Source organism: Gracilinanus agilis, chromosome 2 (genome assembly GCF_016433145.1).
Source record: "Gracilinanus agilis isolate LMUSP501 chromosome 2, AgileGrace, whole genome shotgun sequence".
NCBI classification, from domain to species: domain Eukaryota; kingdom Metazoa; phylum Chordata; class Mammalia; order Didelphimorphia; family Didelphidae; genus Gracilinanus; species Gracilinanus agilis.
Genome location: NC_058131.1, coordinates 240,538,507 through 240,566,018, shown reverse-complemented (window position 1 = coordinate 240,566,018; position 27,512 = coordinate 240,538,507). Strand labels below are relative to the sequence as shown.

Here is a 27,512-nt window from a genome sequence, read left to right as displayed (position 1 = left end):
CTCAATGTTTTAGAGAGATAAGACTAGAGTTAAAGTTTGTATATTTTTTAAAGACCTTTACATTCCATCGCAGAATCAATAATAAGTATTGGTTCCAAGTCAGAAGAGTGGTAAGGATTAGGCAATTGGGGTTAAGTGACTTGCTCAGGATCACCCAGGTAGGAAGCATTTGAGGCCAGATCTGAACCCAGGGTCTCCTATCTCTAGGTCTGGCACTCTATCCACTATGCTATATAGCTACCTGCCCCTTAAAGTTTGTGTATTAAGAGAGTGGGGGGAGTTATTAGATCATTGAGAATTAAAGAGAACAAATCATAGGCTGGTAGAAAGAACACTAGACTAGAGAAGTCTAAAGACTTGAGCTCCAAACCTAAGCTTGTTCATAAAGCCTTGTGTGGCCTCAGGTCCTCTTAGTCTCATTTTCTTCCCCTGTAAAATGGAAAACTAGATGATCCTGAAGATCTCTTCCAGCTCTCATGATCTAGATGCTAAGATCCATTCCAGCACTGTCATTTTGTGTTTGAAGAACTCTTCTAATCTTGACATTATGTGATTCTGTGAAATTTATAACAAAACCTTATTATATGAACATCAGCTTAGAGGTCATGTACATTCAGGGCAGTTAGATGGTACAATGGGCAGAATGCTAGCCTTGGAGTCAGAAAGACCTGAGTTCAAATCCAACTTTAGATGCTAGGTGTGTAGCCCTGGGCAAGTCATTTAACCTCTCTCTGCCTCAGTTTTCCTATCTGCAAAATGGGGATAATGATATCACCTACTTCCCAGAGTTGTTGTAAGGATCAAATGAGATAAAAGTTATCAGCTTTGCAAATCCTAAAGTGCTATTTGAAGGCTAGCTATTTTTTTTTTTTTTATAGTGGATAGAGTGCCTCACCTAGAGTCAGAAAGATTAATCTTCCTGAGTTCAAATTTGGCTTCGGGCACTAATTGTGTGGCCCTAGACAAGTCACTTAAGCCTGTTTTCTTCAGTTTCCTCATCTGAAAAATAAGCTGGAGAAGGAAATGGCAAACCTCTCCAGTATCTTTGCTGAGAAAACCCCAAATGGGGTCACAAAGAGTTGTACACAACTGAAACAACTTAATGACAAACATTATTATTTTAATAATGCATTTTTTAGAATGGAGATTCTAGAGACTATCAGCAAGCATTTATTAAATTCCTGCTGTATGCCAGGCACTGTCCTAGGCCTATAAGATATATATATATATATATATATATATATATATATATATATGTGAGATATTTCTTACCCTCCCTATTCTTCTGGGGTGGGGAAGTATAACATGCTCATAAATTCAGGGGAAATATAAAATCAATGAAGAGTAATTTGGTTTGAGGCATTAAGAAGAGGAATGACCTCTTAAAGGAGGTGGCATGTGAGCTGAGCAGTGAAGGAAACTAAGGATTCTGAGACTTAGAGATGAAGAGGGAGAGCATTCCAGGGAAAGGGTACAATAGTGCAAAGTGAAAAATAGTAAGAAAAGAATTAGAATCTTTTTGTTAAAAGAAGTGGTCAGGAAGAGGAAGGGGAAGAAAAAATGACTAGGGTCTAAGGCAGGGTTGGTGAGCCTTTTCCAAGTTCAGGTGCCCAGAGGGCAATTTCAAGCTGTCTATGAGCCCCCAGATTACTGGAGAGAGTTGAGGGAGAAAGTGCTTGCTTTGGGTGGCTGAACAGAGGGGTGGGACATGCAAGAAAGGTCCTTGGGCACTAGGAAGAGGGGGAACGCAGCAGCTCCCTGAGTGCTGGCCGTGCACCTGTGCCACAACTTTGACAACGAGGGTCTAAGGGAAAGGGATGCTTGGGCTTGAGTTTGAATTCCCCATCCTGTCACCTTGCGATCATCAAAAGGAAATGTTCAGAATTTTATTGTTGTTGTTTTTGTTTCTCTAGAGTCTAGCACAGTATCTGGTACATAGTAATTGTTTATTGAACACTAATCAGCCACCTAATATGCATTAAGCACCTACTATGTGCCAGGCTCCGTGTTAGGCACTGGGGATAAAAGTTCAAAGAACGGAACAATCTTTATTCTCAATGGGCTTGCTGGTCTAATAGTGGTGATAGTAATCACATATTAAAATATATATTGATTAAGAGTCAATGTAGGAACAGCTAGGTGATTCATTGGAAAGAGAGCCAGACTTGGAGATGGAAAGTCCTGGGTTCAAATCTGGCCTCAGATACTTCCTATTATCGTGACCTTGGGCTAGCCACATTCCTAGCCTTTACCACTCTTCTGCCTTCAAACTGATACTTAGAATCAGTTCTAAGACAGAAGGAAAGGGTTTAAAAACAAAAAGAGTCAGTGTATCAGAAAGTTTGATTACTTAAGGAAACAGTGAGGTGGAGCACTGGTCTTTGAGGCAGGGGACCAGGGTTCGTGTCCTGCCTAAGGCTTTAGCTGTGTGACCATGCAAGGTCAATGTACCTCTCTGTACTTACATTTCTTCATATGGAGTCAGAAACACTCCAGATAGTGAAGATAATATTGAAATATTAATATTAAATAGTATTAAAATGGAACTGATAATACTTATATCAGCTGCCTCCAATTGCTTGCAAGGATACGACTTTGTAAACCTAAAACATTATAGACATATGAGCTATTGGGGGAAGCTAGGTAGCACACTGTATAGAGAGTCAGCCCTGGGATCAGGAGGACCTGGGTTCAAATCACACTTCCTAGCTGTGTAACTGTGGGCAAATCACTTAATTCCAATTACTCCTCTTCTGTTTTAGAATCCATACTAAGACAGAAAGCAAGGGTTGAAAGAAAGAAAGGAAGAAAGAAAGAAAGAAAGAAAGAAAGAAAGAAAGAAAGAAAGAAAGAAAGAAAGAAAGAAAGAAAGAAAGAAAGAAAGAAATATGAGTTATTTCCATAGTTTATTCCAATCCTCACCCTTAACAGATAAAGAAACTGAATCAGAGGGAGATTCTGAATGCTATGATTGGAAGGGAACTCAGACATTGCCTAGTCCCTCTCCTTTATTTTATGGAACAGAAAACAGACAGAGAAATTGTGATCTACCCAATCTACACAGGGAGTAGGCATTAGAGGGAGAATTTGAACTTGGGTCCTTTGATTTCTAGAGCCAGGACTCCTTCCAGATACTCTGTGAGGTGACTTGTTCAACATCACCTTGCCAGTGTGACAGAGGCAAAGACGGAAGTCAGGGCTAATGGCTACCCATCGTGGGCTATTTGTTCTGTGCCATGCTCCATGTTAAAAAGTCAGAAAGTTAGACCAATGTCACAGAGGGCTGTAATTAGTAGGGGATGCCAGCTCCGAATCCAACAGCCAACCCAATCACAATGACCCCCATAAGAAAGGGAAAAACCCCAAGCCAGCCTAACCCAACCCTAGCTCACCCAGCCCCATGGTGTCTACTAGAGGTAAGAAGATTAAAGATTAACCCCTACCCCTCCCTAGCCTCTTGCCTCCACCCCTCAGGAAAGGCTAGGCCCAGAGCTCTGTAAATCCTCTCAGAGAAATGTTTGAAATCTAGGAGGACAGATAGAGGGATCGGGGCAGAGGCCGAGGGGACCGGGAGATAGGCTGGGAGGCCAAGGCAGCCCAGTGGGAAGCGGGGCTGTTTCCGGTCAGGCGGCCTAACAAGAGGAAACTGGCCACCCTGGACAGGCAGGAGAGAATGCGTCTCTCCAAAGCCCTTGTCGACATGGAGATGGCCGATTACAGTGCTGCCCTGGACCCAGCCTACACCACCCTGGAATTTGAGAATGTGCAGGTGTTGACCATGGGCAATGGTAAGTCTGTCCAGAGGGGCCCTTAGGGGAGCAAGGGCAAGCGGTGTGCCCAGATGTGGACAGCCACATACAGATGTGTAAAGCTGTGTGGCCCCGTACAAACACGTAGAGGAGTGATATCGAGGTTCTGGGTGGCTCTGCAGGGGTAGATGTACAGGTGTGTGTGTGTGTGTGTGTGTGTGTGTGTGTGTGTGTGTGAGTATGTGTGCAAGTAAGCGTGACCAGGTTGTTTCCCCTCACTAGTCCTCTTTTCCCTCAAATGGAAAGTGCTGAAGTTGAGCCAGCCCATCTCTAAGGTTTTTCTTCCAGCTTCTATTTGGAGGTATATGCAGGTGCCTGGCCAGAATCTTTTTTAGGAGAGAGAGCATATTGGCAAGCTCGATTGCCTCTTGGCTTTGCCGAGTCTTCTAGGTCTGGATTTTGGCTTCCCGGGCTTCTTTCAAGTTCCAGCTAAAATCCCATCTCCTGCTGGAAGCCGTTCCCAATCCGTCCTAATTCTGGTGCTTTCCCTCTGTTGACTATTTCCAATTTATCTGCAGTCTTTGGATTGTACATACTTTTTTGGATGTTCATCTTCCCCTTTAGAAAACAGTGGGTTCCTTGAGGTGAGGGACTCCCTTTTGCCTTTCTCCATTCCCTAGTGTTTAGTATAGCACCTAGTATATAGTTGGTGCTTAATAAATACTCATTGGCTAACTGACTGATTCAGTTGGTGTCAGGGGCCTTCTGTCTCTGACAGTGGACTGGGGCTCCGGGCCAATGGCTCCTACGTTGCCCAGTCTGGAGAAGGGTGGGGCAGTAGGGAAAGAAACTCAGGGACTTCGGGGGATAGGAAGGTGATTCTTAGGGAAGGCAGTGGGGGTGGCATGGGGTGTGCCAGTGTGTCACAGGGTGGCCCCTGGGTTTGCCCTAGGAGAGAAAGTAGAAGATTTTTTTTTTTTTTTGCAAAGTGGTTTCAAGATATAGGAAATCTATTGGGTACTCAGTATGTGTATAGATCTGTATTTGTGTCTCATATCTGTATATGTACGCAAGTTCTATTTTTAAGTTCATCTGTATATATCCTTAGGATGTTGCCTCATTGTGGAAGTCAGGTTATGAATCTGGTTGGGTACATGAATCCCAATCTCTGTATGCCTATGCTGTCAACCCACATATATGCTCATAGGTAGAGACAGCCATTCATAGACAGACTTGAACTAAATGGAAGGATTGTTGGAATTGGAATCACAGTTACTACCTGTTTGGCCTTAAGGGAGTCACCTTGCTTCTTGGCTCAGTTTCTTCATCTATAAAACAAAGAAGTCAGACTGGAGAGATGACAGCCCAGGCCTCTTCCTGCAACAGATCCAGGATCCTAGGTATTCTCAAACATGCAGATGTATAAACTGAGCCCTCGTCGAGTGTTTACTGAGCCTGGGAGACTAGATAATCAGATATTCCTTGGAGTGCCAGACTGGCCGAGGGAAAATAAAGTCTGCTGAATTCTCCTGAAACTAGAAGTTAAGGGGGCCATGAAACAGAAAGTTTCCAGGCTGTACTAGCTTAATGATCTCTCCTATAGTAATCTCTGAGCAAGAAGGCTTGCTTGGTAGGTGTGCAGTCAGAAGCTGGTAAAAAGTTTGGTGATAAGGAAGCAGTTTGGTGCTGGGCAAAGAGCCCTGGATCTGTCCCAACTCTGTTACTAACTGGCTTTGTGACTACGGGCAAGTCACTGTCCTCTTTGGGGTTGCTGATTGTCCTTCATGAATTGGGGATAATGAATGGGCCTTCCATTATTAATCTCCTGCCCTCCCCCCTCCCCCAGAATATGGAGGGTGATCATATGAGAAAGAGAAAACTTTGCTGGAATGATTGAGAGTACAAACTGTCCTGGCAGAACCATTCCATCTTCTGATGAGAACACACTTCTGGCTAGGATCCATGGTCTAGTCCTTGCTAGGAGGTGTGAAGAAAGTATTTTACAAATTATTGAACACCATAGGAAAGTATAGTATTATTACTGAGCATGCCAAGGCCTTGGGGTGCGGCTGCTAGGCCATACTTAACCCGGCACATCTAAGCCCCAACCCAGGGTGACTTGATCTTTGTTGTGTCACAGACCCCTGTGGCAGGCTGGTGAAACTTATGTACTTCTCAAAATGTTTTTCTTTTTAAAATTCATAATGGAAGGAAGTGCCAAATTTCAGGGAGGTGTTAGTGAAAATAAAGATGTGGGTTTTTTTTTCCCCCAGTGACATTCTTGATGGACCCTTCTGAGATCTAGAGATCAATGGACACCAGGTCAAGAAGCCCTATCCTAGGGATTCCAGGGAAACCTTTGTTTCCTACCTCTGGGGATGAGATCCCACTGAGGTCAGACCCTGACTGGCCAGGTTCTAATGCTTTTTAGTGTATAAAACACATTCTTCCAGAAGCCTGGTGAGGCAGAGAATGTAAAAAATTACTATCTCCTTTGTATATATAAAAAATAGCCTCAGAAGGAGAAAGTGACTAGCCTTCAGCAAGAAGACGATGCAAATCTGGGTCTTGACCTCCAAGTCCAACTTATTCCCTGCCTTGATGCTTTCCCCATGGGAGTAACTACAAGCTTCTCCTATGCCTCTACTTCCTGTAACTTTTGTATGCTTCCTGCAAGAAGAGTTTAGAGGAAGCTAAACAGCTTATGAGCTAGGGGTAGGGTCAAAGGACTGGACTCCCCTACACGTCAGGCCCCAGGAGACAATCTCTGAGAGTTCAGACTGTGGTGGCATCCTCATGCCAGTTTCCCCAAGGCCCAAGGAAGCAGGCTCCATCCCGGGACCCATCCTCCACCCCAACTGAAGATGTACACGTGACTTAGGAAATACAAAACAGCTCCCTCTTTGCGTAAGCTACGGAAATAGGATTCCTGGTGTGGTCGAAAGAGCCCTGAGCTGGACATGAAGAGCTTTCAGGTTCTATGTGTCACACTACGTCACCTTTGGCAGGTGGTTCCTCTCTGAGATCAGTTTCCTCATTTGTAAAATAAGGGAGTTAAAGAAAAAAATTATAATGGGATTGGATTGAATGAGTTCCAAGATTCCCTTCCAGTTCAGTTCTATGTCCTAAGGGCCATAATATCCTTTTTTAAAAAAATCTTTATAAACCCTTACTGTCAAAGTATCAGTTCTAAGGCAGAAGAGGGTTAAGGGCTAGGCAATTGGGGTTAGGAGACTTGCCCAGGAGATAGTTAGGAAGTGTCTGAGGTCAGATTTGAACCCAGGACCTTCCATCTCCAAGCCTGGCACTCTTTTCCTGTGCTGTCTATCTGCCCCTAAGTCCATGAATGCCTGGCAGGGCTGTCCTGCACTCAGAACCCAAATAAAACATCTTGAATAGGCCCAGGTCTCTTCGGTGTCTCTCTAAGTAGCCCAAGTTGGGGGCACTGCACTCCCTATGGATGGGGACTGTTGTGATGAGGGGGAGAAGAGGGCAAGGAAAGGAGAAAGGGCACAGCTTAACAATTACCGTGCCTCGGGCAATAATTCACAGACTACTTGGGGCAGGTAGGCAGGGAGGGCAGCTGTGGGGCCCCTGCCTCTCCTCCTGTGGGGGAGGCGGAACACCAACTCATCCAACCTGAAATGAGAAGCTTCAATGTCTATTTGCAGTATGGGCCTGGAGAGTCTGTCCGAGAGCCACAAGTATACTAATATTTCTAGAGAATACTAGAGCTAGCAGGTCCAGAGAGTTCACCTCCTCCAAATCTGTCATTAGGCTCAAAGAGGAAATTGGCTTGCCTAAGGGAACACAGTTGGTTACAGAATCCTAGAACTCCAGGGCTCTTTTCACTACATCACCCTGTCTCACATAAATACCACCTTACCTAGGAATAGCACATTATTTCCTTCTGCAAAGTGTATTTCCCTTCAGAAGGGAAATTCTGTAGTTGTCCAAGTGAGAAGGTGAATAAGGCAGGCAAGGGAGTCTGATAGAAAGCAAATTGGACTTGAATTCAAGAACCCCAGGCTTCAAATGAAGGCTCTGCCACTCACTCACTAGTTGTTTGACTATGGGCAAGTCACTTAATCTTTCTGAGTCTCATTTTTATCATCTGAAAAATGGGTTTATAATGTTTGCACAACCTCCTTCACAGGGTGGTTGTGAGAGGAAACAGTTTACAAATCTCTAAGCACTATATAAGTGAGAGTCATCATCATAGTATTATTATTCCAGGCTCCCTGCTTGGAAACAGCATTAACAGTCTGTAGTTCTTTTGTTATTCAGTCATTTCAGTGGTGTCTAACTCTTCATAACCTGATTTGGGGATTTCTAGGCAGAGATATTGAAATGGTTTTGCATTTCCTTCTCCAGCTTGTTTTACAGATGAGGAAACTAAGGCAAACAGGGTTAAATGACTTGCCCTGGGACACACAGCTAGTAAATGTCTCAGGCTAGATTTGAACTCCAGACTTAGCATTCTAACCACTAGCTGTCCCTTAGGCTTTACAGGAATTGAGCTCTAACTCAAAGAGAAGCAACTCTAAGCTAGCATCAGGAACAAGGACCTAGAAAGAAATTCCCCTGGGTTATACATGTATTATCATTCAATACCTATTTCCATATTATTCATTTTTTGTAATAAAGTAATCTTTTAAGGGGCAGATGGGTGGCTCAATGGATTGAGAGTCAGGCCTAGAGATGGGAGGTCCTTGGTTCAAATCTGGCCTCAGACACTTCCTAGCTGTGGGACCCTGGGCAAGTCACTTGACCCCCATTGCCTAGCCTTTACCTCTCTTCTGCCTTGGAGCCAATACACAGTATTGACTCCAAGACGAAAGGTGAGGGTTTAGTAAAAAATTAAAAAAAAAATAATCTTTTAAAAACCAAAACCCCACATCATATACCCATATAAACAAGTGGTAACTCAAACATTTTCCTTCTGCGTTTCTATCCCAACAATTCTTTCTCTTGATATGGATAGCGTTCTTTCTCCTATTCCCTCAGGATTGTCCTCCATCATTGCATTGCTGTTAGTAGCAAAGTTGATTACCTTTGATCATTCCATAATGTTTCAGTTTCTGTGTATAATGTTCTCTTGGTTCTGCTCATTTCACTCCACATCAGTTCATGGAGGTCTTTCCAGTTCATATGGAAATCAAACAGTTTATTGTCCCTTATTGCACAATAGTATTCCATCACCGTCATATACCACAATTTGTTCAGCCATTCTGCAATCGATGGGCACCCTACATTTCTCAATTTTTTGCTATCACAAAGAGCATGGCTATAAATATTTTTGTACAAGTATTTTTCCTTATTTTCTCTTTGGGGTACAAACCCAGCAGTGGTGTGGCTGGATCAAAGTGTAGGCATTCTTTTATTTGGGCATAATTCCAAATTACCTTCCAAAAAGGTTGGATCAGTTCACCACTCCACCAGCAGTGTATTAGTGTCACAATTTTGCCACATCCCTTCCAACATTTATTTTCTTTTGCTGTCATATTGGCCAATCTGCTAGGTGTGAGGTGGTACCTCAGAGTTGTCTTGATTTGCAAAGAAATTCTCTCCTTATTAATCCTTATATCCTAGGCACTAGCCTTTTTTTCCAAAGTAATAGAATCTCTAACCTGACTTTAATTTAAATTAAAGTTGTATTTTTCCATTGCTTGATTGTATTTGGAACCAATGCATTGCTATTGGGAGAACAAGTATCATTTTTTTTTAATAGAAAAGGACTTGTTTTAGAAATAGTGCCCTCACGGAAAATGTAAGTTTACCAAGATAACAAAAGTTTAATTCTACTTGCACATTAGCTCTGCAGAATGCAAGGGAATCTCCACAGATCCTTGCACCTTCCTACCTGTCCTGTGGTTTTTTGGAAACATAGGGGGCTTCTGTGGAATTCCATAGACCTTCTGAAGGACTCTTACAAGCTTCCATGGAGCTACTGGAAGGGTTGAACAAGTCTCCACTGGTGATCATCTCCACCTAAATTTGGACCCCATTCCCCAAGGTAGATCTAGAGAGAGATTATCTAGTTCCTTATCCTTTTGATCTCTCCTTGGTGGGAATGGGGTGCTGAACCAAGTTGTCCTTCAGATCACCTACATATTTATGGTCTCATCTTTGGAAATGATGAATCCCAGATGGCTTCTGGAAATGGAGAGAATCCTAGGTCTATAGGAAGTTAACAAGGAGCACTTTCCCTACATCGCTGTCAGCCTTATAGTACCATACTGGCCCACCCAGGATTCTGTTTGGCCTCTGTATAATTTTTAGGTGTTGGGAACAGTTGCATTGAGATAGGGGTTCAAAATTCTCCATCATTTATTTATTTCCCCTTTTATCAAGCTAGAACTTGAGGCTACTATTGGGGTGGTGGTCCCCAAGTCAGTAGCCCTAACTCAGTAGGGACTGAGTGATCCAGCTTTTCAAAAATCATAATCTCTAGCAAAGCCTGGAGACTACAGTGGTTCTTTCTAAAGCCTAGAGGTCCCTGCACTGAGGCAGACCCTGGAGCAAGAAGAGGAAGAGGGAGCATTCTAAGAAAGGTCAACTTTAGACTAGAAAAAGCTAGGTTCTTTCTACACAACTGCTACTGGTTTTTCCACTTTGCCAAAATGCCCCCTTTCTGTGTCATGGAATGATACGCCCCTAAGTTATTGGATCCCTAAGTAAAGGAATCATAGTACATTGAATAGGCCTAAGTACATTGAATAAACCTGAGTGATCTAGGAATGAACCTAGGACAGTTTTATATACAATGTCCCTGGAAACCCTAGCTGTCATTTCGAGTATGTTTTCATGTATCTTATGGATACCCTTGAATCCTTCAATCACCGTGCAGACTGTACTCCATAGATCAATACCTTGACAGGATGCATTGTTCTCCTTAAGACTCTCTATGATTGGCTATCTGTTACTACAAATATATTGCCTATTTGTGTAGCAACCATATATTCCTATAAATATCATCCCCTTTCTTAATAAAGTTGTCATTGGTGCCACTGAATACCACTCACATCTTTGGTCCTTTTGATTTGTCTGTTTTTCTTATGATCCTCAATGCCTCCTTACCCCAAGGACTTTGATGGACTCTCATAGGACTCCCAGAGACTGTCAGGGTTTCACTGGCTGAGCCCTGGCCTTATCAATGGAACAGTCCCTTGGGTGTCCCAAATAGTTTGGTGCTTTGATTGGGGGAATCAAGGTTTCTGGATTTCCGTCACAACTTCATCCATTTGTGGTATCATCAGATAGCTCGTTTCTTTATTTTTGGTCCTTGGTTTCCTCCTCCATAAAATAAGAGAGTTGAACTAGCTGTTCTCAAAGGTCTTTCTAGTTCTAAGCTCTACCCAGCTCCTAGACACTCTAGTTTGTACCACCTGATTCTCAATTACCTTTCTCTCCCTCTACCTCACCAACATACTTGTACTGTTATAATGTACAACATTTACCCTGGCCTAGGAGATATATTCCCCTGATGGGGCAATGGTCTAGAAGAGTGTTCTGAATGTGGTAGCAGAAGATCTCAAATATGAGCCCTAGATCTGTTGTATGACAGCACTTTAGTTTCCTCATCTGTAAAACGGAGATAACTTATGCCTCTTACCCCCCCCCCAAAGGAGTCATTGCATTTATAAAGCTTTAGAAACATGTGATGTAGAGACAGCTAGGTGGTTCAGTGAATCGAAAGTGAGGCCCAGAGATGAGAGGTCCTAGGTTCAAATCTAGCCTCAGATACTTCCTAGATGTGATACCCTGGGTAAGTCACTTAATCCCCATTGCCTAGCGCTTACCACTCTTCTGGATCAGTGGACTGAGAGTCAGGCCCTGAGATGATTCTAGGTTCAAATATGACCTCATACATTTCCTAATTCTGTGACCCTGGGCAAGTCACCTAAGTCTCTCCCTTCCCTCCATTGACAGCCCTTATTGTTCTTCTGCCTTAGAACCAATACATGATATTGATTCTGAGATGGAAGGTAATGGTTAAAAAAAAAATATATATGCTGCTATGATCTGGATCCTCCCTAAGAATTATTATTCTACAGGTAGTATCCCCCCTGCAATTACCTTGAGGTTTCCAGACTTGAGCTAAACCTGTTGGTAACTGTGTAGACAGATCTTCATCTTATGATGAAACTAAGCCAGATATAATCTCCTAGAAGGAAATTTTTTAGTAATAATGGCTCACATTTCTATTACCCTTTAAGGTTTACAATTTATTTTCCCATTGATCCAGTGAATTAGTGTATTATCTCAGACACTTACTAGCTACATGACTTTGGTCAAGTCACTTAACCTTGTTAGCCTTGTTTTCCTCATCTGTCAAATGAGCTAGAGAAGGAAATGGCAAGCCACTCCAGTATCTTTGTCAAGAAAACCCCAAAGAGGGTCCCAAAAAGTCACACCCAACTGAAATGACTGAATAATAATAACTGTCTTGTTTTTGCAGATGAAGAAACTAAGGCCTAGGAGGACATATGTCTTGTGCAAGGTCACACAGATAGTATTAGAAACAGGCTCAAGCTGAGGTCTTCTGACTCAAGCTGAATGCCCTTCACTCAAACACTGTCACTTCTACCCCACCCCAGACACATCCATCCATCTCTGTGCTCTTTGTCTATCCCTGTACAGATGCATCGCCATCTGAAGGTGTCAACCTCAATGCCCCCAACAGTCTCGGTGTCAGTCCTCTGTGTGCCATCTGTGGGGACCGTGCCACAGGCAAGCATTATGGGGCCTCCAGCTGCGATGGTTGCAAGGGCTTCTTCCGCAGGAGTGTGAGGAAGAACCACATGTACTCATGCAGGTGAGCACAGGAAGGGAAGGAATCTGGGAAGCCTTTCTGCCCATGATATTGGATAGAGTGCTGGAGTAAGAATCAGGAAGGCATTGGTTCAAATCCTGTCCCTGATGCTTATTACCTATGTGGCCAAGAAAAAGTAACATCAACTTCTCTGAGCCTCAGTTTCCTTTTCTATAAAATGGGAATAATAATAACACCTGTCTCATAGGGTTGGTGTAAGCCAGACTAGGTTCAAATTCTTCATCTGCCCCTGGGCAAATCACTTAACCTCTCTTGGTAACTCTCTATGGCTATAATTTGCAGGAAGGGTGATAACCTACAATGGTAGAGAGAGTTTTCCACATCTAGAAGTTTTCTGAACCAATGGAATGACAAATCCATTCCACATCCATCCATAAAAATAATAATTAGCAAAGATGATGATAACCATTCAGGATCAGAGGGGTTGGCCAAATTTATTGATAAATCCAAGGCAACTGATAGAAATTATACAGCACATCACAACAGGCTATGAAAATTTACTGCTTGACAGATACCTTACAACATAAAACCTTGTAGCCAGAATTGCATAAAAGAAGCTTCCTACCTTTCATATACTAAGACATGAGAAACCTCTGTATTACAAGTATAGACCCCCAAACATTCTGTAGAACTCAACCAGTAAGCTGCAATGGCTAAACCATTATCCCAGGCCAAACTGTTACCCACAACTGCCTGGATATAACACTGATCCATGAAATATTTAAAGAACAACATTTTCTGTAGACATCGTCATACCAAATAATCATCATCTCCAAGCTTCATAGAATGAGAAGTTTCCAAAATACAGAGTCATAGCAGTGGACCTGAAAATATGTCAGGAACAGGATAGGGTGTATATCATCACTGCTGTCCTAGATGCTGCAGGAAGTATACAAAAGATTCTTTTAGTGAGCTCATAGCAGTAATTTTTTCCATCTATGCAATACTCTGCAGAATATTAAACCTAAAAGTTTATGATAGTGACTTATCCCAAAAACATTTTATCTGAACTCTATCAAACAAGATGAACAGAACAGAATGTTTCTGCAGTCAGCAACAGATGACCAGCCCTCCTATTTTACCAAGAAGGTTGATGCCTTCTGCTTCGTATCTCTTAGTGTTCTAACGTTCCTTTTCTTCTGGTCCCAAAGGGTACTAATAGTAATAATTATGGCTGACATTTACATAGCCCTTTCTGTAATTCTAGCATTTGAGCCTCACAGCAGCCCTCATCCATTTCCCTGGCTGGCTTCATTCTGCCTAAGCAGATATCTCTCAAATCTAAGTCTTTCCAAAGCTCTAGTCTTATATTTAGAACTTCCAACTGGATCCCTCTACTTGGATATCCTACTGATGCCTCAAATTAAATATATCCAAAGGAAGACTTTTCACCTTCTCCTCATAGCCCCACACTACTCTCTCCTCTAATTTCCTTACTTTCCGTTGATTGTATACTACTACCTTCTATTTGCCGAGGCTCAAAATTTCTGTTATCTTTGACCTCTTTCCATTTCCTCAATCCCCATATCCAATGAGCTGCCATATCTCTCACATTCATGTTTTTCTCTCAACTAAAAGTTACCAGTCTCTCATTATTACTTGTCTAGATGGTGGTGTCTTCACTATTCTCCCTGCTTCTATCATTCTATGATTCTCCATCCTTCACACAACACCTAGGCAACTTTTCTAACGCATTGCTCTGATCAGCTCATTCCCCCAATTAGAAGCCTTCAGCAGATTCCCCTTCCAAATTTGCCTTCCAAATAAAATTTGTAGTTATCCTGGTGTTCACTGTCCCCGACAAACGATTCAACTCACCTGTTTGGCCTTAACTCTCATGACTCCCCTCCATTTATTCGGGATCCCAGGCAAACTGTACTATGATCTGCTCCCATTCCAAACTCTTATGCTGCTCCTTGCTTTATGCCATTCTAGCAGAATGTAAGTTTCTTGAGGGCAGAGACTATTTCATTTGTGTCTTGTACCCCCAGCATCTAGCAAAGTACCTCCCTAATGGGAGCTTAAGAAATGTTTGTTGAATCAAATTGAATTTGTTCATTAAGCCCTCCAGGCTAGAATGAACTCCCCTTGCAGCTTCATATGCTAACACTCTACCTTCTTTCTAGGCCCAGCTTGGGCACCATCTTGCCTGTGAAACCTTCTTGTACTTCCTCCGACTAGAATTTCTTTTTAACACTTTGCCTGTACCTTGTTTCACAGATATCCTTACAGTTTTATATATAGGTTATTTGCATATGACTTTCCCTACGTTGATGGTAAGCTCAGACTCATGTCTGGAAGGGTTCTTAGAGGTTGTCTAGATCAACATATACCTCATCTCCCCTTGCACACCCATGACCAGTGGTTATCAGACTTCTTTTGAAGACTTCAAGGGATGGAGAACCCACTATTTCCCAAGAAAGCCCATTTTTCTCATAGTTAGGAAGTGTCTAAGCAGAAATTGACCTTTCTACAGCCCCCTACCTATCCACCTACCAAACTGATCCTAGTACTGCCTTCTGGGACCAAACAAGGTAGGTATAATCTTGCTCCTACGTGAGTTTTTAGAATAGAATACTCCCTGCTGTCTACTGAAGAAAATATGAACTTCTTATCCTGCCATTCAAGATCCTCCTGAGCCTTTTTGCCCCTTCATGCTGTTATCCTTTATGTGTCCAGTGTTCCAGTCTCTTTTCTTTGGTTCTTGCTCTGTCTTTTGTTTCATGGTCCTTTGAGAATACAGGCTTCATCCCGATTATATCTCTTTCCACTGTCCCAATCTCAGTGGACATAGTAGGTACTTAGTATCTGTTGAATGGCATAGAATTGAATTTCCATTTTCTCTCACTTCTTCCACTCCCTCCCTCCCACTCTCCAACTCTCACCTAGGTTTAGCCGACAATGTGTGGTAGACAAGGACAAGAGGAATCAGTGCCGTTACTGCAGGCTGAAGAAATGCTTCCGGGCAGGAATGAAGAAGGAAGGTGAGCTCAGGCCACCCCATCCTCCACCCTTTGGGGGCAGAGCCATGGTTTTATGGCGTGGCCAGTGGCCCTCATTTGAGATGGTAAAGGAAAAGGGCAATCTAATGGTGGAGAAGAGGGCGGGGCCATGTTCTTGAAATAGAATTGAGCCATACAGACTCACCCAAGCCAAGGGTGTGGAGAGAAGGATGGGTTGATGAGTTTCCTTTCTACCAGAAGACTTGAAAAGGGTGTTGCTATTTCACACAATTTGCATTTTCTCCTCACCTCCAAAGAAGGTAAAATGGAAAGTCTACCAACCTGGGAGTCAAAAGACTTGGGCTTAATCTTTATTTTGCCCCCCTCATTCATTGTGTGAATCATTTTCCTCCTTTGTAAAAAAAAAAAAAATGGAGGGGTTGGATGAGACCTGAAGTTCTTAACTTTTTCATGTGTGTGTTTTGGAAGTCTTTTGCAATCTGGTAAAACCTGTGAACCCCTTCTTAGAATAAGGTTTTTAAATGCCTAAAGTAAAATTCCTAAAATTGCAAAAGAAGTCAATTGAATTGATATACTGTTACAAAAAAAATTTTTTAAATAAGTTCATGGGTGGAGATTAGGGGTAGGGCAGCTGGGTGGCTCTGGGGGTTGAGAAACAGGCCTATTGATTGAAGGTCCTGGGTTCAAATCTGGCCTCAGACACTTCCTAGCTGTGTGACTCTGAGCAAGTCACTTAACCCCCATTGCCTAGCCCTTACCACTCTTCTGCCTTAGAACCAATATATAGCATTAATTCTAAGACAAAAAGTAAGGGGGAAAAAAGCAAACAAACCCTGAACTAAATAGGTTCAAAGATTCCTTCTAGTTCTGACATTCTGTGATATAACCTGTAACTCTGACATTAATCCATAGGAACAACTCTAGGGACAAAACTACTGGGTATGGAGTTGAGGATCCAGTGTATTTCGTTCCTTCCATTCTCCACTTTGAGCCTCAGTTTCCTCATCTCTAAAATGGGTCCCTTCCAATTCTAGTTCTCATGATCTGTACCTCCCTTAGAAAGTAGATGAAAGCCAAGAAGCTACCCATTGTAGTTGCTCTTATATATATGATTTTGTTTTAGGATTATAGGCTTAATTCTGGAAAAGACCTTAGAAAACATCTAGTCTAACCCCATCCTTTTACAGATGATGAAATTGAGGTCTGAAGAAACGAATCAGTTTGCCCAAGTCCATGTAGACAGTAAAGAGACTACGGCAGGATTGAAAGCCAGGTCCTCTGATTCCATATCCAGTAGTCTTTCCCTTGTGCCATGTTGCCTCAATTGTATAACATTACCAGTCAAATTTATTTCAATGAACTTTCAAACCTCCTATTCCTTCTCCTATTGCAGCTCTGTGATTAGCTCTGTCCCTGTCCTATGAAAACACACACACACACACACACACACACACACACACACACACTCACACACACACTGACTAGACATGGAACCAGGACTGGCTTTTCAAAGTAGGGAAAGCTCTTTTCTCTAGAGCTTCTCTTCCCTCCCTCTTAGCCTTTTCTCTTCCTCTTGGACACTGAGCAAAGGACAACACTTTGCTGGAACAGGACACAGAGCTCTGAGCATTTGCTCTGTGTCCTGTTCCAGTAAAGTGTTGTTCTTAGCTCATTGCCTCAAATGCTTCCCATGAATATTTGCATTTTAACAAAAATGACTTTTTTCATGGTGGTGTTTCAGGCACTATAACAGGCAGAAGGGTATTTTTTTGTTAGGGAGGGGGGCAGTGACTCAGCAGACCACCACCCTCTCTGTATATGTGTAAGACCAGATTGAAATAGAAACACACATACCTTTATATCATGAACCATCAGAATGTATTGGCACTTTTAGAGACACATTTAGAGATCTTTTAATTCACCTCTCCCATTTTACAGGTAAGGAAACTGAGGCACAGAAAGGAGAAGAGACTTACTTAGATCACAGATTGAGGCTATCTAGTTCAGAGCTTGGACTAGAACCCAGAACCCTGATTCCCAATCCAAGGAGTCCCTTATCTTTGCACTCTCATCTCCTCGCATTCACCCATTTAACAGAAGTTTCCATACTCGTGACTTTGAAAGAATCACTCTCTCTTCCCTGATTCTTATGATCATGAAGGTCTCTTCCTGCTTAAAATTCTAGGACTTGACATTAGTCTACATTCATTAATCCTTTAGTCATTTATCCCCTTCCTGTGGACCAGTACATCTACATGCACACTCTGATCTAGGAACAAAGCATCTCAGGCATCTTGGGAAAGTTATTGGCAAAGGGATGAGATTTCCAGATTGTTGGAAATAGCTTCTTCCCTATTTGCCAGAAGAAGTAACAACATAGACAAGGCCAGCAGGAGAAATGTCTGATACCACTGGCTGATGCTCAGTTGTAGTTGGGGAGGGCTAGTAGGTAACAGATCGGCTCTGTCCTTTGTCCTGTGAACACACACACACACACACACACACACACACACACACACACACCTGCACACCTGCACACACACACACCAAAGTACCTACTGACTAGACATGGAACCAGGGCTGGTGAGTTTTGTTGGTTATTTATAAGGTTTGGATTACTGTTCTGTTGATGCACTCTCAACAGTGCAGTTATCATGACAGTGGATCCAGGTTACTGATTACCACTGGTGTCAGTCTTTGAAAGAGCTAAGGCATTGGCCTTTCCACCGGGATGCCATTAAATATCTCCATAATGGCTCACACCACCTAATTTCCTTTCTCCTGGCTAATTGGATCACCCAAAGCCAAGAAGCACTTCCTCTGGTAGTTCACTCATTGATTTGGGAAGGCCATTTATTAGGGAGATTGGGGCCATTTAGATTCTACTCCTGGTAGCCATGTGAGAAGGAATATTTGGAAACAGAAACTCCAGAAATGGAGAAAATGGAAAATATTCACTAGTCCCTAGAGCACAGTACTCGGCCATCATCCAATTATCCCTTCTTTGAGATACTGGAGTGACTAGACTTTATCTCAATATCTTCTAATGATTCTAACTGACACCTAACCTTTTTTCCCCCTTAGCCAGAATAAAAACAGTCCTCAGACATTAATTAAGCCTATGAGTCAGGCAGTATGCCAAGCCCTGGGGACACCAGAAAAACAAAAAACTTCAAAAAGACTGAAAAAAACCCCTGCAGTTCCTTGGGGTTTGGGATGGTTAGCTTGGTTTCTTTCTGCTCTCATATTGGCTCCAAAAGACTGGAACAGACTCTGATGATCCTGAGGAGCCATTCACCTCTTTGAGATTGGTGGTGGTCTAGTGCTTACTATGTGCCAAACTCTGTACTGCGCCCTGGGATAAAAAGAAAGGCAAAGAATGATGTCTGCCTTTGGGGAAGCTTATATTCTAACAGGGAAGACAGCACAGAAACAAACTGATACAAAGTAGACGGAAGCTAACCTTTGAGGGGAAGACTTTAGCAGCTGGGGAAACAAGAATATCTATTCCTTGGAGGAAGTCCAGGGCTTATAACTTTTGGTCTAAGAGAGGGTAAAATTTTCCTTACAATCAGAAAAGAGAGAAATTTCTGTTTGGGTCTTAACCTCTAGACTCTGAATCTCCTGATCGCCAGAGTACAGCTGAGAGACAATTGGGTCCTAGGATTGGAGAAGAATAGAGTAATAAAAACTTGTTTCCTAAGAATACTTCAGTTTACAAAGTAGTCTGGCATCAGGAGGACCTGAGTTTAAATTTGTCCTCAGCTACATCCTAGCTGTGTGACCCTGGGCAAGTCATTTACCCTCCCATTTCCTAGCCTTTTGCTGCACTTCTGTCTTGGAACTGATACTAAGACAGAAGATAAGGGTTATAAAATAAATAAAAATTAAGTTGACAAAATATTCTTCTCAAAGCTACTGTATGAGGTAGGTAGTTTAAATGTACTGCCTCCATTTTGCAGATGAGGAAAGTGAAACCCAGGCAGGGAAAGTGATTTGCCCATGACCACACTAATCAGAGTTGAAGCCAGGCCTAGAAGGTCCCAAGGGTCTTGAATCCGAGTTCAGGGACCTTTCAAATAATATTGTCCCCAGAAGGTAGAAAGTGGTGTAGAACAGTGGCTAGAGAGCTGGCTCTAGAGTCTGAGGACTTGAGTTCAAATCCTCTGTCTGTGTGACCCTGGGTAAGCCACTTCTCTCTGGGCCTGTTTCCAATTCTGTAAGATGAGAGGGTTGGGTGAGATAGACTGGAAGGTCCCCTCTAGCTCCAAATCTGGGATCCTACTTAAAGAAGTGAAAAAGATGAGTAAATGGGAGCACTAGAAAATCCCAGGCCCCCGCATAGCTCTCTGGGCATACAGACTCTCTGGGAAACCTAGGCTCATCCTCTGCCCCAGCTCTGCCCCTGGTCTGTTAATATTCAATAGAAGTTACATTAGGTCCACGACCTGGCTAATACTGAGCAAACATTTGGAAAACATCATTCCGTGACTGAACTCGAGCCCGGTGCTGATAACGTGGAGCCTGACCTTGAGGGGGCCTATTTACAGCTGCTGACAGCAGGCCTTTCATCCCGACAACGGGCTTAGTTGCTCCCTTGCTCAGGCTTAGTTAGGCTGTCCTGGAAGGAATGCCAGCCCCCTGTTGTTCAGCCTTTTTTGATTAGGACCACAGGCAGCAAGCAATCAGGTATGGGGGGGGGGGATGTCCCACTTTTTTGTTGATAGGAGAAGAGATAGCGCCAGATTAAAAAAAATCTCAAGTGACAAAGGGACATGAGAATTCTCCCCTGACTGATGGAAGAAATGATTTCCTGCCCTGAGAAGGGGATCAGAGTATCCTCTTTAACACCTTGTAGGACTCAAGCTCTCTCTTTCTGTATGGCACAGTTTTCTTATCTGTGAAATATGAGCATTGGACTAAGGTCCCTCCCAGCTCTATCATTCTGGATTCAAAATACTTCCAGTTCTGACATTCTGCGTTCTAATATCCCTTCTAGCTCTGACATTCTGTGTTCTAAGTTCCCTTTCAGTTCTGACATTCTGTGTTCTAAGTTCCCTTCCAATTCTGACATTCTGCATTCTAATATCCCTTCTAGCTCTGACATTCTGTGTTCTAAGTTCCCTTTCAGCTCTGACATTCTGTGTTCTAAGGTCCCTTCCAGTTCTGACATTCTGCATTCTAATATCCCTTCCAGCTCTGACATTCTATGTTCTAAGGTCCCTTCCAGTTTCTACATTCTGTCCTGAGTTCCCTTCCAACTCTGACATTCTGTATTCTAATATCTCCTCTAGCTCAGACATTCTGTGTTCCAAAGTCCCTTCCAGCTCTGACATTCTCTATTTGTGAATATTCACTGCTCTCAGTCAGTCAATACCATAAATTGAGCAACGAGGTGTTCTGAAAGTCTTAATGCAGTTTTAAGATAACTTAAACTTTCAGGACACCATGTATGTTGTATATCACTTTGCAAAATTTTTTTAAAAAATAAGTTCATGGATCCCATGTTAAGAACTGTCTTCCTAGCTGTGTGCCTCTGGGCATTAATCCCAATTGTCTAGCCCATACCACATTTTTGCCTTGAAATCGATACTTACTTAGTACTGATTCTAAGAGAGAAGGCAGAAACAGTAAGTGGCTCAGTGGAAAGAGAGCCAAGCCTAGAGATAGGAAATCCTGGTTTCAAATCTGACCTTACACACTTCCTCACTGTGTGACCCTGGGCAAGTAAGTTACTTATCCCCAATTAGTTAGCCCCTACCTCTCTTGTGCCTTGGAACCAACACTTAATATTGATTCTAAGACTGAAGGTAATTTAAAAAAAAATAACAATTAAAAAAAAAGACAGAAGAGAAGGATTAAAAAAAAGAAGAAGAAATTCCTATATCATGGTGAGAAGGGACCTTAGAACACGTCTGATTCAATCTCCCGCTTGATGTACATAGTAGGCACTTCATTTATTTACTAAATGGAAACAAATGCAAGAATCCCTTTTATAAAATCCTGGAGAAGTCAGTCAATAAACATTTATTACGCACCTACTATGTGCCAGGTACAGTGCTAAGTGGGGATACAGAGAAAAGCAAAAGACAGCCTCTGCCCTCAAAGAGCTCACAGTCCAATAGAGGTAGCTTGGAAATAAATCAACAGAGGGAGGGCACTATAATTGAAAGGGGTCGAGAAAAGCTTCCTGTACATTTTATCCAGACCCAAAGGAAACCAAGGCAGCCAGAAGGCAGAGACAAGGAGGCAAGAGGAAATGAAGAGAGCATTCTGGGCACGAGAGAGAGCATGGGTTGGCATGTTGTGTGCTAAGAAGAGCCACTAGACTGTTGGGGCTGAGTCCTACAGTACGTGGGGCAGGGCAAAGTGCTGGGAAGACTAGAAAGGTATGAAGAAGTCAAGTTGTGAACAGCTTTTGATATTTGGTCCTGAAGGTGGTCAGGAGCCACTGGAGTTTATTGAGTAAGGGAATAGAAGCACAAATGACCATCTAGCTTGTCCTTGACCACTTTCAATGACAAAGAGCTCACCACCTCTTGAGGTAACCCATTCTGTAGTTGAATAGCTCTTCTCTCTATTGACTTAGACTCTGTCTCCCAGTGAATTCCCTCCATTACTCTCTAGGGTCAAGCAGAACAAAAAGAATCCTTCTTTCTCATGATAATGCCTTAAATACATAAAGACTGGGATTGTGTGTCTCTCCATCCCTCCCTTCTCAACCCCAAATCTCTTTTAATCCTAAAGACACCTAGATGGTACACTGGGTAGAGTGCTGGGCCAGAAGTCAGAAAGACCAGAGTTCAAATTTAGCCACAGGCACTAGCTGTGTCAAGTCACTTAATTTCTGTCCGCCTCAGTTACTTCAACTGTAAAATGGGGATAATAATAGCACCTACTATCCTAGGGTTATTGTGAGGATCAAATGAGATGACATTTATATAGTGCTTAGCACAGGGCTTGGCACATAGTATGGGGCTTACTAAATGCTAATTTCCTCCCTTCCTCATCCTGGTTATCTTTATTTATAGGAACTTTTAAAATATTAGCCCTGACAACCATATAACATTTTTTTAACCTTTCTTTTATTTTTTGAAATTACATGTAGAAACAACTTTTTACAATTCAGATTCAGATTCCCTCCTTCCTTTCTCTCCTTCCCAAGGTAGTAAATGATCTGTCACAGGTTATACCAGTGTTTTCATGCAATACATATTTCCATATTCCCTGTGGACAGAAGATACATATCACACTTACAATTAAAAAAATTCATGAAGGAAATAAAGTGAAAGATGGCATGCTTTGATCTGCACTCAGATTCCAACAGTTCCATCTTTGGTTCACATAACACTTTTAAAGTTTTCAAAGCACTTTACATATGTGATTCTCACAACTCCTCTGTGAAGTAAATACTACTGGTATTATTTTCATCCCCATTTTATAGATGAGGAAAACTGAGACTCAAAGAGGGTAAGTGACTTCCCCAATATCACATAACTACTATCAAAGGCAAGATTAGAACTCAAGTCTGACTGACAGTGCTACCACCTTGCTCCAATGGATCTATGTTTCTTTTAGCAAGAGTGGTATGTTATAGGAGAAAGAGTTCTGAGCTTGAAATCAGGAGACCTGATTCTAATCCTGGCTCTCACTTATCTCCCTGCCTCAGTCAAACCCTGTGATCACCTCTCTGGACTCTAATTTTTTCATTTATCCTGAGCCAAAAGGGCCAGAAGGAAGAATTATGCCTGCCCTTTCCCATCCTCTGGGGATAAATAAAACAAAATTGGGTGGGGAGGGGCAGATGAGAAAGTCAATTGCACACCCTATGCTAGTATAACTCAGATAAGGAACTGTCATTGCTTCTCTTCCACTGGACTGTCACTCAGATAAGATATTGTTCCCCAGACTGGCTGGACCCATCTTCCAGAGGCCAGAACCTCCAACAGTCTGGCCCTATTGCCCCTTCCCTCTTGGGAAAAATGGCAGCATGGTCCTTCCATGACCTCTGCCATCCCTGGGGAATGACCTCAAGAAGAGGGCACCATTCCTTTGCCCTTAAACCACATAGGTCTCTTGTACCCTTTAACTTGTAAGGCTCTTTCATATCCTTTTTCTTATCAGTCGCCCTTTAAGTCAGGTAGGGTGGGAATGATTATTTCCATTTTACAGATGGGGAAGCTAGGACACAGAGAGGGGAACATACTAACCCAAGGTCACGCAGCTAGTTAGTATTAAGCAGGTTTTAGAGACCAAGACTCCTAGTTTTCAGAAGAGGACCAGCAGGTGTGGAAACAGGGATACCAGAAAAGGCCCTTGGGAAGGTGGGAGCTAAGTGGAGCCTTGAAGGAAGCCAGGACAAGTAAGAGGTGGAGGTGGGGAGAGAGGAGGATGAGAAGGACTACAGGTATAAGGGGTAGCCAGGAAAAAGTTCCAGAGCTAAGAGACAATGTATTGTATGTAAGGAAGAGCAAAGAGGCCAGGGTTACTGGACTGTAGAATGCATGGAGATGGGTCAAGTGTAAGAAGACTGGAAAGGTAAAATGGGTTCCAGTTGTGTAGAGCTTCAGATACCAAACAGGGGACTTTGTATTTTAATCCAGAGATCCAGAGGTGATAGGGAGTCACAGAGGCTACAAGAGGGAGTCACTGAAGTGGGAAAAGTTTGTTAATTGGGCAAAGGAGAGAGAGAGAGACAGAGACAGAGAGAGAGAAAGAGAGAGAGACAGAGACAGAGAGACAGAGAGAGACAGACAGAGACAGACAGAGAGAGACAGAGAGACAGAGATCTACATTTTAGAAAGGTTGGTTTTGTATCTGAGGGGAGGATAGATTAGACTTGGGAGAGAGAATTGAGGCATTAGAAGGCTGTTACAGGGGTAGCTAGGTTGCTCAGAAGATTGAGAGCTAGGCCTAGAGATGGAAAGTCCTGGTTCAAATCTGGTCTTAGATACTTCCTAGCTGTGTGACCCTGAGCAAGTCACTTAACCCCCATTGCCTAGCCCTTACCACTCTTCTGCTTTGAAAACAACACATAGTATTGATTATAAGGCAGAAGGTAAGGAAGGTGTTTTTTTAAGGCTATTAACAATAGTCCAGGTAAAAGGTGATGAGGACCTGAATCTCTGTGGTAGCTTCGTATGTAAAGAGATGGAGACATGCATAAGAGATTCTATAAATAAAGAAATGATGGGATTTGGCAAGAGATGGGTATATGAGATGAGGGAGAGCAAGGAGTTAATGATGCTGAGATTTTGAGCTGTTGCACTGAGAGGCAGGTAGTGTCCTCAATAGAAATAGAGAAGTTTGGAAGAGGGTAGGATTGGAGGGGAAAGATAATGAATTTTGTTTGGGGCATGTCAAGTTTGAAATGTCTACAGGATGTCCAGTTCAAGATGTGACGAAGTACCTTAGCTTAAGAGAGAGACTAAGACTGGATATACAGATCTGAGAATCATCTGCAGAGAGATCATTGAATTCAAGCCGATGACATATTCAAGTGAAGTAGTATAAGGGGAAAAGAGAAGAGGGGCCGGGACAGAGCACTGGGGGACACTCACAGTTAATTGGCATGTTATAATTGAAGAAACAGTAAATGATTTCTAGGAATGGTCAGGCAGGAGAATTCTCCTCAGAAGGAGAATAGAAGAGAATGGTGTCATGAAAAACTAAGATAGAGAAAGTGTCCAGCAAGAGCTGAAAGGTCATGAAAGGTAAAGAGTGAGAAAAGACCACTAGATTTGGCAATGAAGAGATCACTGGTAACTTTGGAGAGAGCAGTTCTTGATTAAATGATGAGGCTGGAAGCCAGGTGCAGAGGGTTCAGAAAGTGAATGAGCAAAGAGGAAATGGAGGCACCTAGTGTAGGTAGTTTTCTCAAGGAATTTAGTGGACAAGAGGAGGAGAGATTCAGGAAAGGAAATAACATGGATTCATGATAAACTGTCCTTTCTCAAGGAGAAGAAACAGTACTGGTCTGAGCAATCAAACCCTCTTCTTCATAGCCTATCCTCCTGGCTTCCATGCATAGTTAGGCATCAACCTTCCATTGTAGCCTCATCTCCTCTAACACATTCTGAGTTCTAGCTAAATTGAATGACTCATCGTCCTCAAAATGTCTCACTCTTTCCCTCATCCATCCCTTTGCTCATGATATTCCATGTACTTGAAATCCACCCCACTCCCACTTATCAACATCCTATTAGGCCCTCAAGGCCAACCTCAATGCCAACCACTTCTTCCAGGAAGCCTTTCCTGATCCCACTCATCCATCCAATTAAAAAGACCTTTCCTTTCTTGGATCCCAAGGAATACTTTATTTGCCCTTCTCCCATATACTTATCACATTCTGTTTAGTTACATCCTGGTCTTGATTCCTCAATTATACTAGGAACTCCTTAGGCTCATTAGATTTAGAAATGGAAGGACTCATATCCATCACCTAGTCCATTGTCCTCATGCTACAGGAGAAGGACTGGAAATCCAGAGACTTTAAATTGCTCAAAATCTCAGAGATATTAAGTGACTGAGCCAGGATTCAAGTCTGCATCTTGTGGCTTGAAATCCAGGTATCTTTACACTACCCAGCACACCACCTTTGCAGACAGGCTCTGTAGGGAATTTATTTTTGTGCCCCCATTCCCTCCCAGTGTCTTGTATGTAGCAGACATCTAATACACTCCTTGAATTGAATTGATTTCACAGGCAGCAAGTGGAGGGTGGTGTTGTGAAATATGTCACCTGGCTCTCACCTAGGATGTAGGCTGTGTGAGGTCAATGAATACAGTCTATAGATTCCTCTGCTCCCTCGGTTCTTCCTCTCTCACCTCACCATCCAACTATTGTTTTGACTAACAGCGGTACAGAATGAACGGGACCGGATCAGTACACGGAGATCAAGCTATGAAGACAGCAGTCTTCCATCCATCAATGCCCTTCTGCAGGCTGAAGTACTCTCCCAGCAGGTACCAGGCCAACCTTACCAGGATAGCAGTGGGTCATAGGGGTGGAAGAGCAGCAAACAAGAGGCATGGAGTTTTACCAGAATGCTGCAAGGATCAAGGGGAAATGCACTTCAAATCTTTCAAGAGAGCTATAGAACACTAGAACTTTATGTATTCTATTTCTTCTTTTGTTCATTTGGGCAGTTTATATTTTTGTAAATATTTGTCCATTTCACTTAGACTGTCAGATTTAGTGACATAGTCTGGGCAAAATAACTCCTAATCATTGCTCTAATTTCTTCTTCAGTGATTGTGGTTTCACCTTTTTCATTTTTGATATGGGTAATTTGGTTTCCTTCTTTCATTTTTAAAGTCACATAAACCAGTGGTTTATCTATTTTATTTATTTTTTCATTAAACCAGCTCCTTGTCTTATCCATTAGTTCAATGATCTTCTTACTTTCAATTTTATTTCTCTCTCCTTGACCTTAGAACTTTACAACAGAAAACATCAAATGTTAGTGCTAAGAGGAATCTTAGAGCAAAGAATATTAGTAATGGAAAGGATCTCAAAACAAAGGATGCAAGAGCAGTAAGAGACCCTCTCATTAAGTCCACCTTTCTCTTTAAAAAAAAAATTAGAGCCAAAGAGAAGGAGCAATTTAGCCAGGATCACACATAAAGTTCTTGCAGAACTGAAACGGCTAGGGGACTGGTTAGGTCCCCTAAATCTTACAGAATTTTCTGATTCCAAATAGCCAGAAACATATCAGGAAACCACAGCTCTTAAATACTAGCAGGGAATAAATTGATTTCCACTATCCTCTCTCCCCAACCCTCATCGAGGTTGGCCTTTTCCTTCTTTGAAAAATGAAAAGTTTTGGGAGTAACTGGGTAGCACAGTAGATAGAGTGCTGGACCTAACTATGTGACCCTGGGTAAGTCATTTAACCCTGATTACCTAGCCATTGCCACTCTTCTGTCTTAGAATTGACACTAAGATGAAGGTAAGAGAAGAAAG

At 42.5% G+C, this 27,512-nt stretch overlaps 1 protein-coding gene across 1 annotated transcript; it reads left to right on the top strand.

The window, feature by feature from the left end:
- Window positions 1-3,518: 3,518 nt before the first annotated feature.
- HNF4A (hepatocyte nuclear factor 4 alpha) lies at window positions 3,519-27,418 on the top strand. Its single transcript, XM_044663803.1, has 4 exons — window positions 3,519-3,788; window positions 12,393-12,567; window positions 15,475-15,569; window positions 26,406-27,418. Exons 1-4 carry the CDS (start codon window positions 3,674-3,676, stop codon window positions 26,549-26,551), a joined length of 531 nt encoding a protein of 176 aa, XP_044519738.1. The 5' UTR covers window positions 3,519-3,673; the 3' UTR covers window positions 26,552-27,418.
- Window positions 27,419-27,512: the final 94 nt, after the last annotated feature.

Coding starts and splice junctions, on each gene's coding strand:
- HNF4A (XM_044663803.1), top strand. CDS start 3,674: ATGCGTCTCTCCAAAGCCCTTGTCGACATGGAGATGGCCGATTACAGT. Junction 3,789..12,392: donor GGTGTTGACCATGGGCAATG/GTAAGTCTGTCC, acceptor ATCCCTGTACAG/ATGCATCGCCATCTGAAGGT. Junction 15,570..26,405: donor GGCAGGAATGAAGAAGGAAG/GTGAGCTCAGGC, acceptor TTTGACTAACAG/CGGTACAGAATGAACGGGAC.